The sequence below is a fragment of the Bubalus kerabau genome, chromosome 23 (assembly GCF_029407905.1).
Source record: "Bubalus kerabau isolate K-KA32 ecotype Philippines breed swamp buffalo chromosome 23, PCC_UOA_SB_1v2, whole genome shotgun sequence".
In the NCBI taxonomy this organism is placed as follows: domain Eukaryota; kingdom Metazoa; phylum Chordata; class Mammalia; order Artiodactyla; family Bovidae; genus Bubalus; species Bubalus kerabau.
The window spans coordinates 39,933,617-39,953,411 of record NC_073646.1 but is presented as its reverse complement, the minus strand read 5'-3'; the positions used below and the strand labels follow the sequence as shown (position 1 = coordinate 39,953,411).

Here is a 19,795-nt window from a genome sequence, read left to right as displayed (position 1 = left end):
CCTGCCAATGCAGGAGACACGGGCTCCATTCCTGATCCAGGAAGATCCCACATGCCCCAGAGTAACTAAGCCCGTACAACTATAGAGCCTGGAGCTGCAACTCTTGAAGCCCAAGCGCCCCAGGACCTGTGCTCGGCACCCAGAGAACCCACTGCAGTAAGAAGGCTGTGCTCTGCAACTAGAGAGCAGTCCCCGCTTGCTGTAACTAGAAAAAAACACAGGCAACAAAAACCTAGCACCGTTAAAGCAGTACAATTTACGGTATGTGTATTTTACAATTTTTAAAAATTAATTCACAAAGGGGGAAAAAAGTGATGAGAAATAAACCAGATTCTAGAGATTCTGAAACTTTAAAAATTCCACTTAAAAAAAATAAGTTTGTTTTTTTTTTTAAATAGGAAGGGAAAAAGCACGAATTTCCCAGTGGCCTAGTGGTTAGGACTCTGTGCTCTGGTCAGGGAACTGAGATCCCAACAAGCCTGGTGGCACAGCCAAAAATAAATAACAATTAAAAAATAGGCCAAGGAGAGGAAAGCAGCCCCCAGAAGCCTCACCTGCCGCCTCCTGGCTCCTCTTCTCCAGCTCCAGCTCGGCGATCTCGCTTAGCAAGGTGATGCCGTGCAGGAAGCTCTGCTCCAGGACGAGGCTCTGCGCGGCCTCCAGCGTCTCCAGGGCCGGGGCTCCAGTGCCTGGGGAGGGCAGGGGCCGGGCCTGCGGCAGCTCTGCGGCGGCCGCCAGGGCGTTCATGCCGGCCAGCGGGTCCTCCAAGCTGGGCAGGAACTCCTCAGAGCCTGCCTCCTCCAGGAAGCAGGTGCCACCGGGCACAGGGCCGGCCTCGGGGGCCTCTAGGCTTGGGCACTCGCCCTCCCCAGCGGGCACATCACAGTCCGGCAGTTCCAGGCTGGGTCGGGGCTCACTCGGGGCCGTCTGGGCCAGGTCCTCCTCGCCGGGCACCACCTCCGCCAAGGGCACAGGCACGGCCACGGGCATGTCCACGGGCACCTCCACTGGCTCCTCCTTGGCCTCCACCAGCGGCTCCGGCGTCAGCCGCGGCCCCAAGTCCGGAGCGGCCGCACAGGACTCTGTCAGGCCCGGCGAATCGACCCGCGCTTCAGCTCCCTCAGCAAAGTCCGGGCACCTGGGGGGCTCCTCAGGCCCCTGGCCACTGGCACTCAGCGCCTGGGCCTCCAGCAGGCCTCCCGCCGGGCTCGGGGCCGCCAGGGCGTCCTCGGGGGGCAGCGTCAGCGGGGACCCCAGTGAGGGCAGCTGGGCGGGCTCTTCGTCCATGTCCTCCACCTCCGCCTTCACCTCCCGCTCCACCAGCGGCTCTTCATCCGGGACCTCGCGCAGCGGCTCTGGGACCTTGGATGGGGACAGGCGCAGGGGCTTGTCCTCAGGGGAGAGCGCTAGGCGCTCGGGCCCGTCGGCTGGGAGCGGCACGTCGGGGGCCAGGCCGTCGGCGTCGGCAGCCGCCGTGGGCTGCAGCAGGAACGGGTAGGGCCTCCCATAGTGCGGCGGCAGAGCTTGAAACGGGTACCGGGCTGGGATATCTGCAGAGGACACGCAGGTCAGTGGGGGCCCCTCTGGCCCTGTGCAACAACTGTGTCCCCGTCAACACCCACCTGCCCGCCACCCTCTCTCCTCAGCCGCCCTGCAGGGCTGCAGGCCCTTCCCGACGGCACCTGACGAACCCCAGGGCGTCTCTGCACATCTGGGCCCCAGAGAGAAAAAAACGGCGACCCTGCAGCCCCCAAGGGTCTTCGGGTCTCAAAGGCAGAACCTTTGGTCTCTGGTGCTCCTAACCTCAGCATTTGGCACAAAGCTGGACCAGAAGAACCTGGTAATTAGATCCTAAACAGGGGGCTTCCCTGGTGACTTAGTGGTAAAAAAAAACCACCTTCCAGTGCAGGAGACACGGGTTCGATCCCTAGTCTGGGAAGACCCCACATGACACAGAGCAACTAAGTCCATGGACCGCAACTACCGATCCCGCGCTCCAGGGCAGGGGAGCCGGAACGACCAAGGCCCACGCGCCCTAGGGCCCGTGCTCTGCAACGAGGGAAGCCACCGCAATGAGAAGCACGTGCCCCGCAAGAGTAGCCCCCGCTCCCCACAACTAGGGCAAAGCCCTGCGCAGCAACGAAGACCCAGCACAGCCGAAATAAATGAAGTTATTAAAAAGAAAAAAGACCCCTAAATGGTCCCCACCCAGCCCGGCGGACTCTGCCATCTGTCCCACAAGAATCCACCAGCAGAGTCGGGAAGTTCAAGTTGTTCAAACGCTGACAGTAACACTGTGCCGCCCCCACCTTTTTACCTCCGACCTCCCCCCACCACAAAGTATAACCTCCCGGAGAGCAGGGTGGTGTGCAGCTGACTCTGCAGCATCAGGCCCCGTCCAGGGGGCAGGTGGGGGGCACAAGCAGTAAGGGTTGAACAGGAACCAACAAGGGGAGACAGATACACGGAGCACCCCCACCGCACCGCAGCCTGGCCCGTGCTCCACACTTGACTCGACCGTTAGCAAGACATCGGCTCTCCCCAGAGAGGGACGCCACCGGCCCGAGACCACACACAGCATCCCAGAGGCCGAAATCTGAACTCTGGAATTCGAACTCACGTCCTCACACGGGACGAGGAACACAAGCCTCAGGCCCCATCGAGGCCACCCGCTGCGTGTCCCCATGGACACAGGACACGGGAAGAGGGCGCATGTGTGCACGCGTGCCGCACGTGGGCAGGGGTCCGACCCGGAAGGTACTGTTATTATCAGGTGGTGCCGAATACCTCACAGGCGTCGCTCTGTTCAAAACTCAGAACAAGGCCTTCTGAACTCAGGACCTAATTCTAACATTACACCCGTTTCCCCTGACCCTCCAACCGAGGGAAGACTAGAGAGACGAGGGCGGATGGTTCGTTCCAGAGCTTGGCAGCAGGCCACGTACCAGTTTGGCCAAAACACCAGAAGGAACTTCCTGGCGGAGCCAACATGGCAGGCGCTCAACAGGGAAAGGAACGAGCGGCTGAACCAATGAGTGAGTGGCGCCCGGGACACCCGTTTCACCGGCTCTTACCTGAGAACAAGGCCTGGAAGGGGCTGGGGGCTTCCTTCTCCAGCTCTAAGTCCTTCTTCTCCACGACGTTCTCGGGGGCCTCCTCCTTGCGGGCGATCCCCGGGGTGGGTGGTGGGGAGGCGGGCGGCGGGCTGCTGGGGTGGGAGCTGGGCGTGGCGGGGTACGCGTAGGCGGGAGGCTTGGACACGTCCTCCAGCTTCTGAATGACCTTGGCCTTCAGGGCAGCCACAGGGGATGCGCGGGGAGAAGGCGGCGGGCTCATGGCTTTGCCGTAGGTACCCGTGGGGCCGGTGCTCAGGCCAGGTGGCTTCCGCGGTAGTAGCCCCGGGCCCGCGGCGCCCAGGCCGGCCTTGCCTGCGGCCTCCAGGCTGCGCTTGCTCACCTTCTCCTCCATCTCCGCCCGCTGTTCCTGGGCCTTCAGCCGCTCCTGCTGTCGGGGGGGCCGGCAGGCAGGGTCAGTGAGGCAGGAGCCATCACCCAGCACCGGCCCCGTCCCCCCAGGCTCCCCCCAGCCCACGGAGAATGCCAGGCAGGGTCAGCGGCTGCAGGACCCTGCCTGAGATGGACATTCCGTCCCGGCTCGCGTAACAAGCACAGCATTCCTTATAGAATTCCAGCACACGGGGCTGGGGGAACCTCTGGTCTAGACCCTGACCCTCCCCTAGGACCCCCAGAGACAGAGCGCAGGGGGCCAGGCAGAGGTGGGAGGCCCCTGAAGACGCAGGACTGTCCCACCCCCGGCTCCACCACGGGCTGAGGAAAGCTGCCTGCACGGAGGATTCACTACCTGAGAACCCTCTCCTGCTTTATGACAGCGAGGTCTCAAACACCTCCGACAGTGAGCCTCCTGGGCTGTGAGGAAACGGCTCAAAATCAGCCCAGGCCCAGCAGGCTGCCCGCACACAAAAACACCATGAAGAAGGGCTCCAAGCCCCCCACCCTCACCGCTGTAAAATCTCAATAAAGAACTCGATGACACAGAAATTACAGCCGCTGCATTTCCACAGGAGGAAACCTGGAGCCCAGAGAGGTGAATTCACTCGCCCGAAGGGACTCAGCCAGGCATGGCAGAACTACAAGGTTCAAAACCAGGCCCCTTTCTCTGTATGTCATCTGCTGACTCCTTCAGAGCGGCTGAAGCACGAAAAAGGAGGGACAAAGCTGGGCAGAGGACAAGCATCCAGGAACACCTTCAAGAAGGCAGGAGGGCTGTGGGCTTTGGGGAGTCCACCCACACAGGGGGACACCAAGTGTCGCCCATCTTACGGGACCAGGCAACGTGGGTGGAGGCCAGCCCTGGCCGAGAGGGAGGCCCAGGCCATCAAGCACCCGGCTAGGCCAGGCAGGGCTCAGGAGATGGCAGGAGCCCACTGGGATCCTTTCAGCTCCCAGGCAAACACCTCCCATCCACAGGAGGGGCCACCTCTCCTGCCTCGGTTTCCCCATGGCTCCTCAACCCTGCCAGGCTCTGTCTGCCTCTCGGGCTTGCTCACCCCATCCCCTCTGGCCAGAGGGCTCCTCCACAACCGACTTCTTCAGGTCTCTGGACAGACGTCACCTCCTTCGGGGGGGCCCTCCCTGACCACCAACCTCTCATTTCTCCCTCCCAGTCCAGAACTGGACTGTCTGCCGGCTGGCCCCTCTGCCTCGCCGTCAATGGGAGGGGGCTCCAGGAAGGGTCTCCATGGCCCCCAGCCCAACTCACCACCAGCTGGGCACTCCTCTGCAGCTCCAGGGCCTGGGCCGCCTGCTGCTGCAGGTAGAGGAATTCCTGCTGCCGCAGGAAGTGCTGCTGCGAGAAGAGCTGCAGCTGCTGGGCGTGGTGCAGAGAGCTGCGGCCCGGCGGGTACAGGGCGGGCCAGAGGGGCGGCACGGCGGCCCGCTCCATCAGCTCCGCTGCGGGCGAGAAGACCGTGAGGCTGCACCCAGCTCCCGACTCCTGTCACCCCACTTCACAGACAGGGAAGCCGAGGCCCAGAGAGGGACCGTGTGCTCACAGGGGCAGAACGGGCTCAGCTGGGCCTCCGGGTGCTTCCTGGGGGCCCCGAGGCCACACAGCGGGAGTGGCCAACACGGCAACTCCACACCTCCTCCCACTACACCCAGTGCTCTGCAAACTGGATTCCTGAGGGCTGGGGGCACCAAGGCGGAGTCCAGGCCCCCCGCCCGGGCAGCCCTGCCTAGGTTCTCCACATGGGCTTTCTGGGTAGGAACTCATCAGAACAAGGACCCTTGTGGCTCCGTGACACCCCCACCCCGTTCTGCGGCGTGGACACCCCCTCCCCACCTCGGGAGGCCCATGGCGTTTGGACAGTCTCACTGTATGAGGCCATCACAGCCCTGCCCCCTACCACGGACCACCACTTACCAAAGTGAGGCAGGTGGTCGCTGGGAATGACCACCAGCTGGCCTGACTGGGGGTCCCTGACAAACTGGTAGGCTGAAGGCAGGGAGCCCCCCAGGCCAGGCGGAAAGGCAGGCGTCATGCCCTGGTGCAGAGAAGGGGGGCCCAAGCCTAGGAGAGACCCAGGCCCAAGTCAGTGCTGGGGCCACTCCCCACTCCCCCTCTCTTCCTGGGTCTTCACGGAGGAAGCCGAGGATAAGAGCTGGCTGGCTGTGAACCCTCCCCCGTCACCCCTTCTGACCACTGTCCACCAATAGGCCTGGCAGAGAACCCCACAAGGCTGGGGCCATCAATAATGACCCTGCTTGGGCTTCCCTGGCAGTTCAAACGGCAAAGAATCTGCCTGCAATGCAGGAGACCTGGGTTCAATCCCTGGGTCGGGAAGATCCCCCAGAGAAAGAAATGACAACCCCATTCCCATATTTTTGCCTGGGAAATCCCATGGACAAGGGAGCCTGGCGGGCTACAGTCCACAGGGTCACAAGAGTCGGACACGACTGGGCGACTAACACTTTTCCACTTCGGACAAGTGAGAGAGGTGAACTACCGGGGTGAAAGGAGGGGTCCCGCCCCACACCAGCCGCCAGCACCATGCTCCGACGGAAACACTCAGGCCTCCACTATCCCCACCCCCCACTCACCATACGGGTGTCCGGCGAGCCACATGGACGTGCTACCCGAGCGGGGCAGCCAGGGGTGAGTGGCCAGGTGGGCCGCAGGGTCGGCAGACCAGCGACCGGAGCCCGCCAGCGCCGGGCCCCCAGTCACCATGAGGTTGGGGTTCAGGCCGTTAGCAGCACAGCTGGTGGGGTGCAGACGGGCCAGGTCCGCCAGCTCCTTGCTTTCTCTGGAAGGGGAGCGGAGGCATCGGTGAGGCTGGGACGGCCCCGGGACGAGGGGGACAAAAAAAGGGGTGCCCCAAGGGACCAGTGGACACCAGGCCACTGCTCAGCACCCAGGGGCAGAAAAGCCAGCTGGGGCTCACCAGAGAGGGGCCCCAGGCCTTCCTTGGAAGGGGTCCCACACGCTCAGGACCACCCTATGCCCACGTAGGGCCACCCACCCCGCCCCAGGGGGCCCCCCAGGCCTCACCTGAGCAGCTTCTCCTGGTCTCGGTCCAGCCGCGCCCCCAGCAGCCTCTCCTCCCGATGCCTGGCCCGGTCATCGCCACAGTCCTCGTCAGCTCGGCCGTGCCCTGGGCGGGTGGGAGGGCAGGAAGTGAGCCCCACTCAGAGCCCCCAACAAGCCCTCAGCATCTGAGCAGGTCCCTTACCCTGGCCAGACATCCTCTGTGCCCAGAAACGACCCTCCACCACCCTCAAAGAGCCCACCTGTAACTCTCCCAGGTAACCGGGAAGCTGCAGGAAAACGTCGTAAAACAGACGGCGCCATAACCCAGGATGAACTGAGCAGCACTCGGGGACAGGGTTCCTCCTTTAGTGCCGGAAAGGCAGGTGCTGGGGGCGGGTCAAGACGGAGGGAAAGCCACAACCCAAAACAGCGGTCGCCATGCAGACGTGGAGCCAAGCCTGGGTCACGGGAAGCCAGCCGCCACCCGGAGGCCCCGCCATGGTTCCGGCGGTTGCACACGTGTGGCTGATCTCTTCAAAATCAAGTCGGAAAACTGAAACTGGAGAACCCTATGTGCGTGGGACGGGGCTGGGGGGGGGGCGGCGACTGGAGGGGCTGCCCCCCAACTGGCCCATCTTGGCCCTGGTGCCCAGGAGGCACCCCCAGGCCCCCACAGCTGGTCCCTCTGCACCTCCCCTGGGCTCCCCGCCCCTCCCAAAGCCCTGACCGATTGCACGGGAGCTCAGCCCTCCTCACTCGCCACCTTCCCCAGCTCCTCATCCCTGGGTTATCTTCTACATCATGAGCCAAAATTTAGAACGTGCATGGTTGCAGAGGCAGGCCAGGGCCCAGGAGGCAGGTACGGCCACCAGCGGCAGAGACCACTCAGCCAGCAGCCGAGACTTTTCTCAAAAGAGAAACCAAGGACTTTGCTGGTGGTTCAGAGGTGAAGAATCCACCTGCCAACGCGGGGGACATGGGTTTGATCCCTGGGCCGGGCAGATCCCACATGGCACCGGGCAGCGAAGCCCGTGCACCACAGCTACTGAGCCCTTATGCTCCAGAGCCCGGGAGCCCCAACTCCCGAGCCCACGTGCACACTAGAGTCCGTGCTCTGCAACAAGAGAGAAGCCCCCAGTAGTAACAACTTGAGAAAGTCCATGCACAGCAACCAAAAATAAAAGAGAAACCCACTGAGGCTGGACTAATTCCTTCCCTAGGATCAGCCTTCCTGGGGCCAGTGTCCACCCACTTGGAGCTCCAGACATGCGCTCAGGGAGGAAGCCGCCCCCAGGCCCGCGGGCACATGGACCTTGTCAGTTACTACTCTGCTGCAGACAAGTGTTCCCGTCCCCTCTCCAGGGTCCACCAGCAGGCCCCCCAAGCCCCACACAGCCCCCGGGGGCAGGGATCCAACCTGGCATGCTGCCATTGGCCTCTCGCCTTGTTTCTTCCCTCCTGCACCCCCAACACCAGGAACTCCCAAAGACCTCCTGAGAACTGTTCCCCAGGAGAGGCTTTCCTTTCAGGAAGGTGGGAGCCCACCACCGGGAACAGGAGGCGAGTGGGCAGGGAGGGACAGCCATAAGCCCATATGCCCAATGGACCAAGCAGGTCAGGGAAGGGATACAGTTCAAAAGACAGCTGGAGACAGGCTGGGGGGCACCAGGGGCAGGCCCAGGAGGTTCCAGAAGCCCCTGGGGCAACGAGGAAGCAGCATGCGCGGTTAAGGAGAGAAGAACCAGTGAGCTGGGGCACCGGGTGGGTGGGGTGAGAATGGGTGAAGAAGTCTTTCCCATCTGGCCCCTGTGGGTCACAGAAGCGAGCCCCAGGCTGCCTGCCACCTTACTCCACGCAGGGCCAGAGCAGACCCTCTGTTTGTGCCAGCGCCCAGGCCCCATGACTGTACCCAGCTCGTGGCAAGAGGCCGGGAAGCAGAGGGGAAAGGTGGACGGTGGGAGAGAAGCTAAGACGCAGCCAGGGTACCCAGGCCGCCAGACTCAGTGCCGTTCGCAAGTCAAAGGGTACCCTGCGCCCACCCTCCTGCCCACCCCCTTCACCAAGGGCTGGAAGGGGCCCTCCTCACAGGCCCCACCTCAGGAATGAGGCCCTCAAGGGCGGCCACACTTCTGGGCAGGGCCACTCAGAGTCCTGCGGCCAGACCGAGAAACCAGAGCACACGCCTTCTCCCAGGGGAGAGCCTCCCAGGCCCACAGAAACCCCAAGGGCCCTCCATCTACGGGACCATGCTGCACTGGGGGACAGGCTCTGGCAAAGAGCTTCTGGTGCTCCCAGAAGGGTCACATGCCTGGAGTGTGGCCTGTCCCCAAGAGCTCAGTCCTCAGGCCTGACTCCTCTCCACCACCCTGGTTGTCACTACACAGGCCTCAGGGGCTTCCCACTGCAGGCCCCACCAGAAGCCTGCACGCAGGCCAGCCCAGCTTGGAGAAGCCACCACCTGCAGGGTCCCTCAGGCCAGAGCCCCAGACCACTCCCTCCAAATTCAGCTGGTGTCCAAAGAAATGTGACATGCCCTCCACCACCGCGGCCTGGGCACCACCCCGACCTCCTGCGTCAACTGTTCCTTCTAACCCCTGCTCACCCTGTCCCTCCTACCGAGTGCCAGGCCGCCCAGCTGTCCTGTCCAGTGCACCCCCAGCCACACTCAGGGCCACACACTGTTCCCCCCACCTAGAGTGCACGTGCCTGGCCCCTGTAGTACTCAGTCTCCCCAGGAAGACCTCAGGTCATATGCTACCTCCTCCAGGAAGCCCTCCCAGACCACCTCTCCTCTATCATGCTCCCTTATTTGTCTCCCTCACTGCACTGAGCACATCACACAGCCACTCTGCTTGTTGGTTATTCATCGTCCGTCTCCTCCATCAGACAGTGCGCTGCTCTGGCTTGAGCAGTCTCACTCTGAGGTATCTACCTCTCCCCTTACACAACGCCTGACACAGGAAGGTGCTCAGCATATACATGGGGAGTGCGAATGAACAAACTCGTGAGAACATCTAGAGGGCAATGCAGAGAGAACAAGCAGCAGGTGCAAAGGCCCTGGGGCAGGAGTGTGCCTGCCTCATCAGGGTGAGAATGCCAAGGAAGAAAGCAGGCAGGGGAAGGGCAGGGTGCAGACCGCACTCAGGGCCTTGTGGGCCGTGGAAGGGAATGTGGTTGAGACTCCGTCCAAGGTGAAAGGAGAAGCCAGAGGAAGTGCTGAGCAGGGATGAGACGTGATCTGACTAAGGCTTTGAAAACCGCCTGCGAACAAGCAAACCAAGAGGGCCCTTGGCTTGTCTCTGCTGAGCTCAGGCTGGCGGGGGCCAGTTCCTCCAGGAGGCACGTGTGTGGGGCAGAGGGGAGCCAAGCCCAAGGTCCCACACACACAGAAGACCCCCTCCTCCCCAGCCCTTGAGGCATGAGCTCTGGCGATTTTCAAGTCAACCCTGTGCCCAGCAGGGTCCGAGGGCCGCTCCGTGCGCACATTCATCCAGTCATCAACCCAGGAGAGGACTTCCAGCCCTCACACCAGCCACCTCAGATGAGGAAACCGGGGCACAGACAGGTAGAGGCACTGCCCAGGTCACACTCCTGACTGCCTAGAAGGGGCCCAGCTGGCGTCGGGGTCTGAGTGAGTTGTCCGGCCGCCCCCCACGCAGGTGCACGGCCCCCAAGCAGAGAGCCTGCACAGGGTGAGCGCCGGGGAAACGGCAGCCCCACAGCCTGCCTGTCTGCAGCCCCGCCCCGGGGCCCGCATCCCCAGCAGCGACAGCTTCTCTGTGGGTCACAGCCTCTAATCCCAGCCATTATTGCCCAGGCTGAGGCCCGGTTCCCATGGCAACCTCCTCCTGGACTCCCATCTGCACATTTCCACAGCTCCGGCTGACTCCACGCTCGTTCGAGTCTGGGGTCCACACCACGGCTTATAGCCAGTGCGACCCCGGCTCTGCTGGGTGATATGGACAGTGGAGCAGGGTTCGGGGGGCACCATCACAGCCCCCCAGATCTGGTCCCCGGTTTTACGCCACCACAGAGTTGACAACAGGCAAGGGGGAGAGGCGGGAGGCACAGCCCTGGGCTTCAGGTTCAAGCTCAGCCCACCTGTTCTAGCCCGAGTGACCCAGGGCGTGTCACTCCACCTCCACGGGCCCTGCTCTCCCGTCTGGAAGCTGGGGGATGAACAGATCCTCCGCTGGGGGGCTGTAGGAGGAGACCTTGGCCGGGGCTACGTGGGCCTGCCTGCACCTGCCCCCGGCTAAATGGCAGGGACAGTGCTGGTCTGCTGGCCTCTCGAGCATCGGCACCGCTGTCTGGAGCTCACAGGTGTACACAAGGTCCGTCCTTCATCCATCTCAGGGTCCGAGATCCCAGTAGCCAGACCAGACCCTGAGTGAGCCCACTCGGGACATTTCTCAAAAAAGATCTCAGGCTTAGGGCAGAAACTCTGAGCCTTGAAGACTCTAAATGTGAGCAGAGAAAAGGTAGACCCGTGTATGAAGCACCTACTGCGTGCCCATCAGCCCACCTGGCGCCAGGGAACGAGGCAGCCCTCCTAGCGCCACACAGTGAACGTGGACACCAGGGCTCCGGGGGCTGAGGCCTCTGGTTCAAGGGCACACCGCTGCAAGAGGCATAGCCTAGACTTGAACCCACTGCCAGGGAATGGGCTCACTCCCCAGGAGGAGCCGGGAGGCTGGGGGCCCAGCAGTGCCCGGCTGACAACTACAGTTAGTCAGGGTGGTGCCAGCTCCCTCCCGTGAGGCCATCCAGAGCGGGGAGACCCACTTCTTATGGGGCTCCTTTTTGAGGAAAGTTGGTGGCTCAGTCAGTAAAAAAAAAATCTGCCTGTAATGCAGGGGACCCTGGTTCCACCCCGGGTCGGGAATGGCAACCCACACCAGTGTTCTTGCCTGGAGAATCCTATGGACAGAGGAGCCTGGTGGGCTATACAGTCCATGGGGTCGCAAAGTGTCAGACACAACTGAGCGATCAACACTTTCACCTTTTTTCACGTCAAGGTTCCAATCACCTACTTTCCAACTGTAGTCAGGAAACAGGAAAACAGCCTCAGCCCCAAGATTCCTGAAAGCCGCGTCCCCAGACTGTCCCCTCCTTGCTCTCGGATCCCACTCACTCTCACACTCATACACACGCTTGAACACACACATTCTCACGTACACTCTCTTACACACACACACACATTTCTTCATACACATTCTCACACACACACATTCTCACCTACACTCTCACACACACATTTCCTCATACACATTCTCTCATACGCATTCTCACACACACATTCCCTCATACATATTCTCTCATACACATTCTCACACACACATTCCCTCATACACATTCTCACACACACACATTCTCATCTACACTCTCACACACACATTTCCTCATACACATTCTCTCATACGCATTCTCACACACATTCCCTCATACACATTCTTACACACACACATTCTCACCTACACTCTCTGACACATTCTCACCTACACTCTCTTACACACAAACACGTTTCTTCATACACATTCTCACACACACACATTCTCACCTACACTCACACATACATTTCCTCATACACATTCTCAAGTACACACTCACACACACGTATTCCCTCATACACATTCTCTCATACGCATTCTCACACACACATTCCCTCATACACATTCTCACACACACACATTCTCACCTACACTCTGACACATTCTCACCTACACTCTCTTACACACACACAAACTTCTTCATACACATTCTCACACACACACATTCTCACCTACACTCTCACACACACATTCCCTCATACACATTGTCTCATACACATTCTCACACACACATTCCCTCATACACATTCTCTCATACGCATTCTCACACACACATTCCCTCATACACATTCTCACCTACACACTCACACACACATTCCCTCATACACATTCTCTCATACACATTCCCTTATACACATTCTCACACACACACATTCTCACCTACACTCTCACACACACATTCCCTCATACACATTCTCTCATACACATTCTCACACACACATTCCCTCATACACATTCTCTCATACGCATTCTCACACACACATTCCCTCATACACATTCTCACCTACACACTCACACACACATTCCCTCATACACATTCTCTCATACACATTCCCTTATACACATTCTCACACACACACATTCTCACCTACACTCTCACACACACATTTCCTCATACACATTCTCATACGCATTCTCACACACACATTCCCTCATACACATTCTTATACACACACATTCTCACCTACACTCATACACACACACATTCCCTCATACACATTCACACACTTCCTCATACACATCCTCACACATACACATTCCCTCATATGCATTCTCACACACACTCAACACACACATTCCTCATACATATTCTCACACACACACACATTCTCACCTACACTCTGACACACACACACATTCCCTCATACACATTCTCTCACACACACACACTTAAAACACACACATTCTCACCTACACTCTCTGACACATTCCCACCTACACTCACACACACACATTTCCTCATACACATTCTCTCTCACACACACACACACATTCTCATCTACACTCTCTTACACATTCTCACCTATACTCTCTTACAAACACATGCCCTCATACATTCTCACACACATTCACCCACACATGCCCTCATACATTCTCACACATACACACATTTCCTCATACACTCTCACACACACACATTTCCTCATACACATTCTCACACTCACGTTTCCTCATGCACATTCTCTCTCTCACACACGTTCCCTCATACACAAACATTCTCACATACACACACTTAAACACACAAATTCTCACCTACACTCTCTGACACATTCTCACCTATACTCTTACACACACACACATTCCCTCAGACACATTCGCACACACACACTCACAACCACAGACACAGATCCCTGGGGCAGAGACAGGCAAGCTAGGTATCAGGAAGTGATCCCAGCAGGAGGGCCATATCGCTTCTCATGAGCATTCTTCTACAAAAAGGACCCCCAAAAGGTCTTTTCTCTCCCAGAAGAATCTACCTAGTAAGAGGGCTTGTCCACCAGCCACCCAGCCACCTCCAAGCCAAGGACTGACACCCAGACTCTCGACTGCAGACTAAGTAAGGCAAGGCCTCGTGAGCTCCTGGGGTCTGAGGGCGGCCTCTGGCTCCAGGCAGGGTGCTCCACGCAGAGCCACGGCTTCAGTCGGTCTTTTAACAAAGGCTCCCTGAGCGTCACCCGCTCTGAGCCTTCCGGGGCTCTGGCCCCAGCCGGCCACGCCCGCACCTCCACACACTGACGCACCTGGGGTAGCAGGGCAGCCTCGGCGCCCAACCTGTAGGTGGGGCCTTTGGCTCAACGCTGGGCTCTCTCTTTGCTTCCCTGGTGGCTCAGATGGTAAAGCATCTGCCCGCAATGCAGGAGACCTGATTACGATCCCTGGGTTGGAAAGATCCCCTGGAGAAGGAAATAGCAACCCACTCCAGTACCCTTGTCTGGAAAATCCCATGGACAGAGGAGCCTGGTAGGCTACAGTCCATGGGGTCTCAAAGAGTCGGACACAACTGAGAGACTTCACTTTCACTTGGGCTCTCTCTGGGCAGCCCAAGCCCAGAGTTCCAACCAAAATGCCATTAGTATCAACTATGCAAAATTCCAGGAAGGAATCCAACTGGGAAAATATGCAAGGGACAAAACTAAATGTAACCAATCAACCCCCTTCGGACAAGATATTCAACTTCACCAGTAATTAAAAGAAATGTACCATTACTTCCTACCCAGCTTAACGACATTTGTTTTTTTAATAAAACACAACTCTGAGTAGTCTAAAATCAAAGAGTTCAAACAAGCATATAAAAATCTCTAACTACCTAAGAAGTCACAAAGGCATCCATTGTCGATACCACAGGGACACCGGGGGTCCCTGGCTTCCAGCGGTCACACTCAGTCACCCATTCCCCCACTTATCAGACATCTACTATGCGCCAGGCCCCACGCTAGGTATTGGGAACACAGAACTAGGTAAGTAAGGCACGATTACCTCCCTCAAGGACTTAGAATTGAAAGCTTAAAGCTAATCTATTCGTTGGAATCTATTCTTAGAAAATGACTCAAAATATCAGGGAGGCGCAATGCACAAAAATATTCAGAGCCACTTCCTAAACACAAAAACATCAGAGCAAAAGCTGAAATGCCACTAGGGAATGGCAAAGGTAGCTACGGTGAGTGCTCTGGACAGAACAACAGAGGCCATCAAAACTGCTACTTATAGTTTCCAACAGCAAGAGCCTACCTACCTGGGCAAAAAAAACAAAAAAAAAGCAGAACCCAAGATCACAGTGCACGGGGAGCTCTGCAGATCAGATGGGAAAATGAATCTGGCAGATCTCTAGGTGTTCAGGGTCATGGAAACAAATCTAACGGTCCCTTTACTTCCCTCTCCTTTCCTGCATTCTTCTACATGCATAACAGAAGAAGCAATAAACCCTAAATAGCAGTCATAGCCCACAAGGGGAATAAAGGACAAATAGAGAACCAGGCCGGTTGGGAGAGAAGAGATAGAGTGTGTGTGTGTGTTGGGGTGGCAGGCAGGGAGAAAGGATCGCAGAGGTGGGGAGGTGAAGGGGAATTAAAGGTGCAAGTGGGGGTGGGACCCAGGACTCACCTTTGACGTTGCTCAGCGACAGGGACCGCTCCTGGTCCGCCAGCCCAGGTGCCAGCCGGCCACTGCCGCCACTGTCCTTCTGCCGGGCCACGGCCACAGCAATGCCCACAGGCGGGTGTCGCACTTCCGCCTCACCCTGGGCCCCGGAGCCCTCGCGGCCGAAGGCCTTGGCACTCTCAGGCCTCTCCGGGTCACGCTTCAGCTGTCGGCCGCTGGATGCTGCAGGGCCCCCCGGGTGCGGGAGGCGCGTCTGGGCGCGCGGGGCAGCTGTGGGCGCCGGCTCGGGTTTCATGGTGCCCAGGCCTCCGAAGGGGCTCTTCTTGCCGCAGCCGCCTGGGCGCACAGTCACGGCCTCGCGGGCGAAGCTGCCACTGTACTTGATGAGGCTCTGCATGGCGGAGGCCTCTCCGGGCCCGTGGGCCACGGCATGGATGTCAGCACCTGGCCTGGCGCAGGTGGCCGCGGCGCGGGGCAGCGCACCCCCGGGGTCCAGGTAGGCCTTCTTGGAGGCGGCGGCGGCGGCCTCCTCCTCGGCGCGGCTGGCGTGGTGGTGCTGCGCGGCCAGCACGGCCATCTGCGTGGTGGCGAAGTTGCCCAGCTCGAAAGGTTTCCACTTGTGCTCAGGGCCGGTGGGCGGGGGCGGCCGCCCAGGCTCCAGGCCGAAAAGCTTGGCGGCCTGCTGGGAGGCGGCGGTGACAGCGGGGCCACGCAGGGCGCGCTCGCAGGGCCGGGGCTCAGCCTCGGGCTTGAGCAGCTCCTTGGCGGGGAGGTAGGCCCGGGGGTCCGGGGAGGCGCGTGCGGCCCGCGCCGGTGGGGCCTCGGCTGGCGGCGGCCGCTTGAGCGAGCGGATCACAGAGCTCTTCTCGCGGAGGTTCTCAGGCCGGTCCGGGGGTGGCCGCGGAGACCCGGGCGGGCCCTGCAGGACCCCAGGCCGGCCCACCTCGCGCTCCCGGGCCCGGGAGTCACGCGCCTGCGACGCGATCTGGATGGGCCCCGGGCGCTCGTCGAAGGCCTCCACGGAAGGCACGAAGGTGGGTGCCACCACGCGGTGCTCACGGCCCGGCTCCCGCGCGGCCGCCGCAGGGAAGATGGTGTAGACGCCAGTGGGGGCGGGCTGCGGCGCGGCGAAGGCCCCGGAGGCGGCAGGGGGCGCAGGCGGACCCTTGCTTGGCGGCGGTGGCGGCGGCGGGAGTGGCGAGGGGCACGGGCAGGGCCCGGGTAGCAGGGCCTCTGCGCGCCGCAGCCGCGCGCTCTCGTCCTGGCGCGCAATGTCCTTGGTGCCGCGGGCCCCCTCGGCTACTAGTGCGGGGATCCCCACGTCCCCGGTGCCGGTACCGTTGCAGAGGCTCAGCGACAGTGGCGGCGGCGGGTTTTTGCCCTTCGACTCGGCGGTGGCTGAACCCGGCGCCCGCAGGGGCCCCGGCTCGGCCAGGAAAGGGGACAAGCGCTCGAGGAGGCGTGGGGGCCCTCGGTCCTGGCGGCCTTCCGCCCTTGCCTCTTGGGTCAGGTCCACCACACCGCGCGGCCCAGCCGCCTCTTCCCGGGCCCGCGGGTCCTTCTTGCCGAACAGTGGGGGTGGCTCCCCGCTTCGGCCAGTCCTCTCCTTGGCTGGACCTTCCCGAGAAGCGCCTTTGGTCGAGGTGCCCGAGGAGTGGCTGCCGGGGGTCCTGGAGGAGGCCGCATGAGAGTGCAGGGTGCCCGGGGCACCCGGAGCCCCCGGGGCGGGCAGGTAGAAGCCATCTGCAAAGAAAGAGCGCAGACCTGAGCCAATGCCCCCACTGCCTGGTCCAGAGCCAAGGGAGGCCGGGAAGGGTACCCTGGACCCCGAGGCACAGAGGAGGAACATGCACTGCTTGCGGTGTGGCTTGGGACAGGACAGCTCTAGAAATGGATGAAAAACAAGTTGAAACCTCATCTCGGCCACCTACTAACCTTTCTGAGCCTCAGTCTCCTCATCTGTGAAAGGGGGAGAGGCCAGAATTAAGAGCTGCGCAGAGGGCCCAATAGGATAAGCTGAGGACCCAGTAGCTAGGAGGTCCCAGAAGGCCATGGGTGGCCCCGGGAGCCTGGGGCTGGAGTCTTGGGAAACACAGCCAGGGTGCAGTCTGGAGTGCTGGGGTAGTGGTTCCCCCCAACCCCATTCCACAGCCCACCCCCAAGTCTCCCCACCACTCCTGCCCTCTGACCTTTCTGGGTATCGAAAATGCTGGGCTGACCCAGCTGGCTGAGGAGGGGGCTCCCGCTGCTGGGGGGCTCCAGGTGGCTCAGGTGGAGGTAGGGTGGGTACAGCCCGCTGGGCAGGTGGGAGAAGCCTGCAAGAGAGAAAGGCGCGGCTGAGACCCCTGTGCCCCCGCAGGGGGCTCCTTCCAGGCCCCACCTGCTGGTGCTGGAAGCCGAGGTTTAGCACCAGTTCCCCACGGCAAGGACGGCCCCCTCCCAGTCCTGGCACACCAGGCCTCCTTCCTGTCCCAGGCAGCCCCTGGGACTCCTGAATCCCCTGGGAAGGGAATCAAACTGGATCCAGGGGAGGGCGATGATGATGATGATGCAGGTGGCAGTTCTCATCAGAGGCCAAGCCCTTTCAACTGCTTTGCCTTTGTTCAATTCCCATTCACATTTCAGGGAGGAAAAAAAAATTCTATGAGGCAGATACTCTTAAAATCCCCATTTTACAGATGAGAAAACTGAGGCTCAGAGAGGCCCACTTGCCCAAGGCCCCCTCCCCACTCCACCCCTAAAAGAGGAGCCTGCCTTTGAACTGAGGTCACCAGGGCTCTTAACCTCAGCCCAACATGGACCTTGTTTGAAGGGTGTACTGGTTTAACTTCTCTGCTGTGTAACTCCAGCAGGTCGCCTGCCTTCTCTGAACTTCAGCCTACCCAGCATAATCTCCAGCTGCTGGGTCTCCCAGGCAGGTGTTGCTAAGAAGGAATTCTTCCTACCAGGGATCCTCCTAACCTCTCAAGCCCCCTCCACTCCCACCTGTGATGCCCAGAACCAGGGCTGTAAGTTACAGGCCACAGAAGACAGAAAAGAGTGGCCACAGAGAAAGAAACAAGAGGCCTAAAAGAGTACACAAGAGAAGGAGGCCCAGGAGGCCAGGGAGGCGGGCAGCCTCTCAGCCTGGGCTGTGGGTGATACAGGACCCCGGGCCCACTGGCAACCCCTGAGGGGCTTGGGTCCCCCATGCCCCCTTGCCCTCCGAGGCCAGGAAGGCAAGAGTATCCCTGGCCACACTGGGCCCGCCTCTCCTCCCGCAGGCCCACCGGCAAGGACGCCAACGACCACCACAAAACAATGAGGAACATGATATGGGTCATTTCATCACTGAAACAGCGCTTGGTCCTGCTGCTTTTCCATCTGTAAAATGGGCATGACAGTCCCTCCCTCACGGCTTGTTCTGAGGATGAAGAGTTCCACTGTGCCGCGTTCTGTGCAGCGGAAGCACACTGCGCGTTTGATATCGTTACTATGGTTACTGGTATTTGTTGGCAAAGGAGAAAAGGGAGTCAGGGAAGGCAGAGCTCAGTCGCTTTAGTTGTATCGGACCCTTTTCAACCCTCTGGACTGTATGTAGCCTGCTAGGCTCCTCTGTCCATGAGATTCTCCAGGCAAGAACACTGGAGTGGGTTGCCATGCCCTCCTCCAAGGGATCTTCCCTACCCAGGTATTGAACCTGCGTCTCTTATGTCGCCTGCATTGGCAGGAGGGTTCTTTACCCCTAGCACCATTTGGGAAGCCCCAGGGAAAGCAGGGGGGCAAGCAGATAGCACAAGGCACCACAGGTAGCCCCCACCTCACCCCCAGCCCCCGGGGCTAGTGGAAGCAGGAAGCTCAGATGGGACTCCAGCCCGGAAGGACTGCCCAGCGTCCCAGACCCAGAGGCGGGTGGCCCCCTCTGTGTGGGGCACCCACAAGTCAGGACAGTGACGGAAGCGCTCAGTGACAAGGCACAGAGGAGGAAGCGGGGAGACAGCAGGCGGTGAAAGGCCCAGGAAAGCCTGAACCTGCAGCAGCTGCTCCCAAGACCCCGATCTTCTGGGAGCCGGGCGCACACCCCAGGATGCCCAAGGAGGCACCAGGAGCCAGTGAGCACCCAGCATGTAAAATCCACCCAAGCCCCAGGGCAGGGAGGAATGCGGCGACCCCCAGGCCCATCCCTTCAGTGACAGAGGGGAAACTGAGGCTCCAGGGAGGCCGGGCAGGAAGCCAACTGGCAGACCCCCCCCGCCACATTTAGGGGTGTCACTGCAGAACGGCAGCAAGAGAGCCCAGTGGTGCCTGGCCCCACTGCTCCCACAGTTAAGGTTACTGTCGAGCTATGCGCCAGGGGACGGCGGCGAGCGGAACAAACTAGGCCTGGCCCTGGGAGCTCGGCCGGCTGGAAAGATAGGTATTTCATGAAAAAGCACACAGATGAAATGTGTGGTCACAAGCGAGTAGGAGAACGCGCACGGGGGAGGTGAGCCAAGCCCACGAGCTGGGGTGAGGGCTGCAAGGGAACAGCACGTGTGAAGGCCCTGCGGCAGCCGGAG

At 60.1% G+C, this 19,795-nt stretch overlaps 1 protein-coding gene across 5 annotated transcripts in view; it reads right to left on the bottom strand.

Annotated features, from left to right (window-relative positions):
* The window catches only part of TNRC18 (trinucleotide repeat containing 18), an 84,858-nt gene that overhangs the window by 42,667 nt on the left and 22,396 nt on the right, over nucleotides 1-19,795 (bottom strand). For 3 of the 5 annotated variants that reach the window (XM_055562681.1, XM_055562684.1, XM_055562686.1), the window contains 8 exons: nucleotides 17,447-17,572; nucleotides 15,261-17,000; nucleotides 6,571-6,673; nucleotides 6,120-6,325; nucleotides 5,443-5,589; nucleotides 4,780-4,970; nucleotides 3,075-3,504; nucleotides 555-1,550 (listed from right to left, as the gene is read on the bottom strand). In XM_055562681.1, coding sequence (XP_055418656.1) covers nucleotides 555-1,550; nucleotides 3,075-3,504; nucleotides 4,780-4,970; nucleotides 5,443-5,589; nucleotides 6,120-6,325; nucleotides 6,571-6,673; nucleotides 15,261-17,000; nucleotides 17,447-17,572 — 3,939 coding nt within the window. The remainder of the gene's footprint in view (nucleotides 1-554; nucleotides 1,551-3,074; nucleotides 3,505-4,779; nucleotides 4,971-5,442; nucleotides 5,590-6,119; nucleotides 6,326-6,570; nucleotides 6,674-15,260; nucleotides 17,001-17,446; nucleotides 17,573-19,795) is intronic. The other 2 variants (XM_055562682.1, XM_055562683.1) reach the window with 2 other exon arrangements.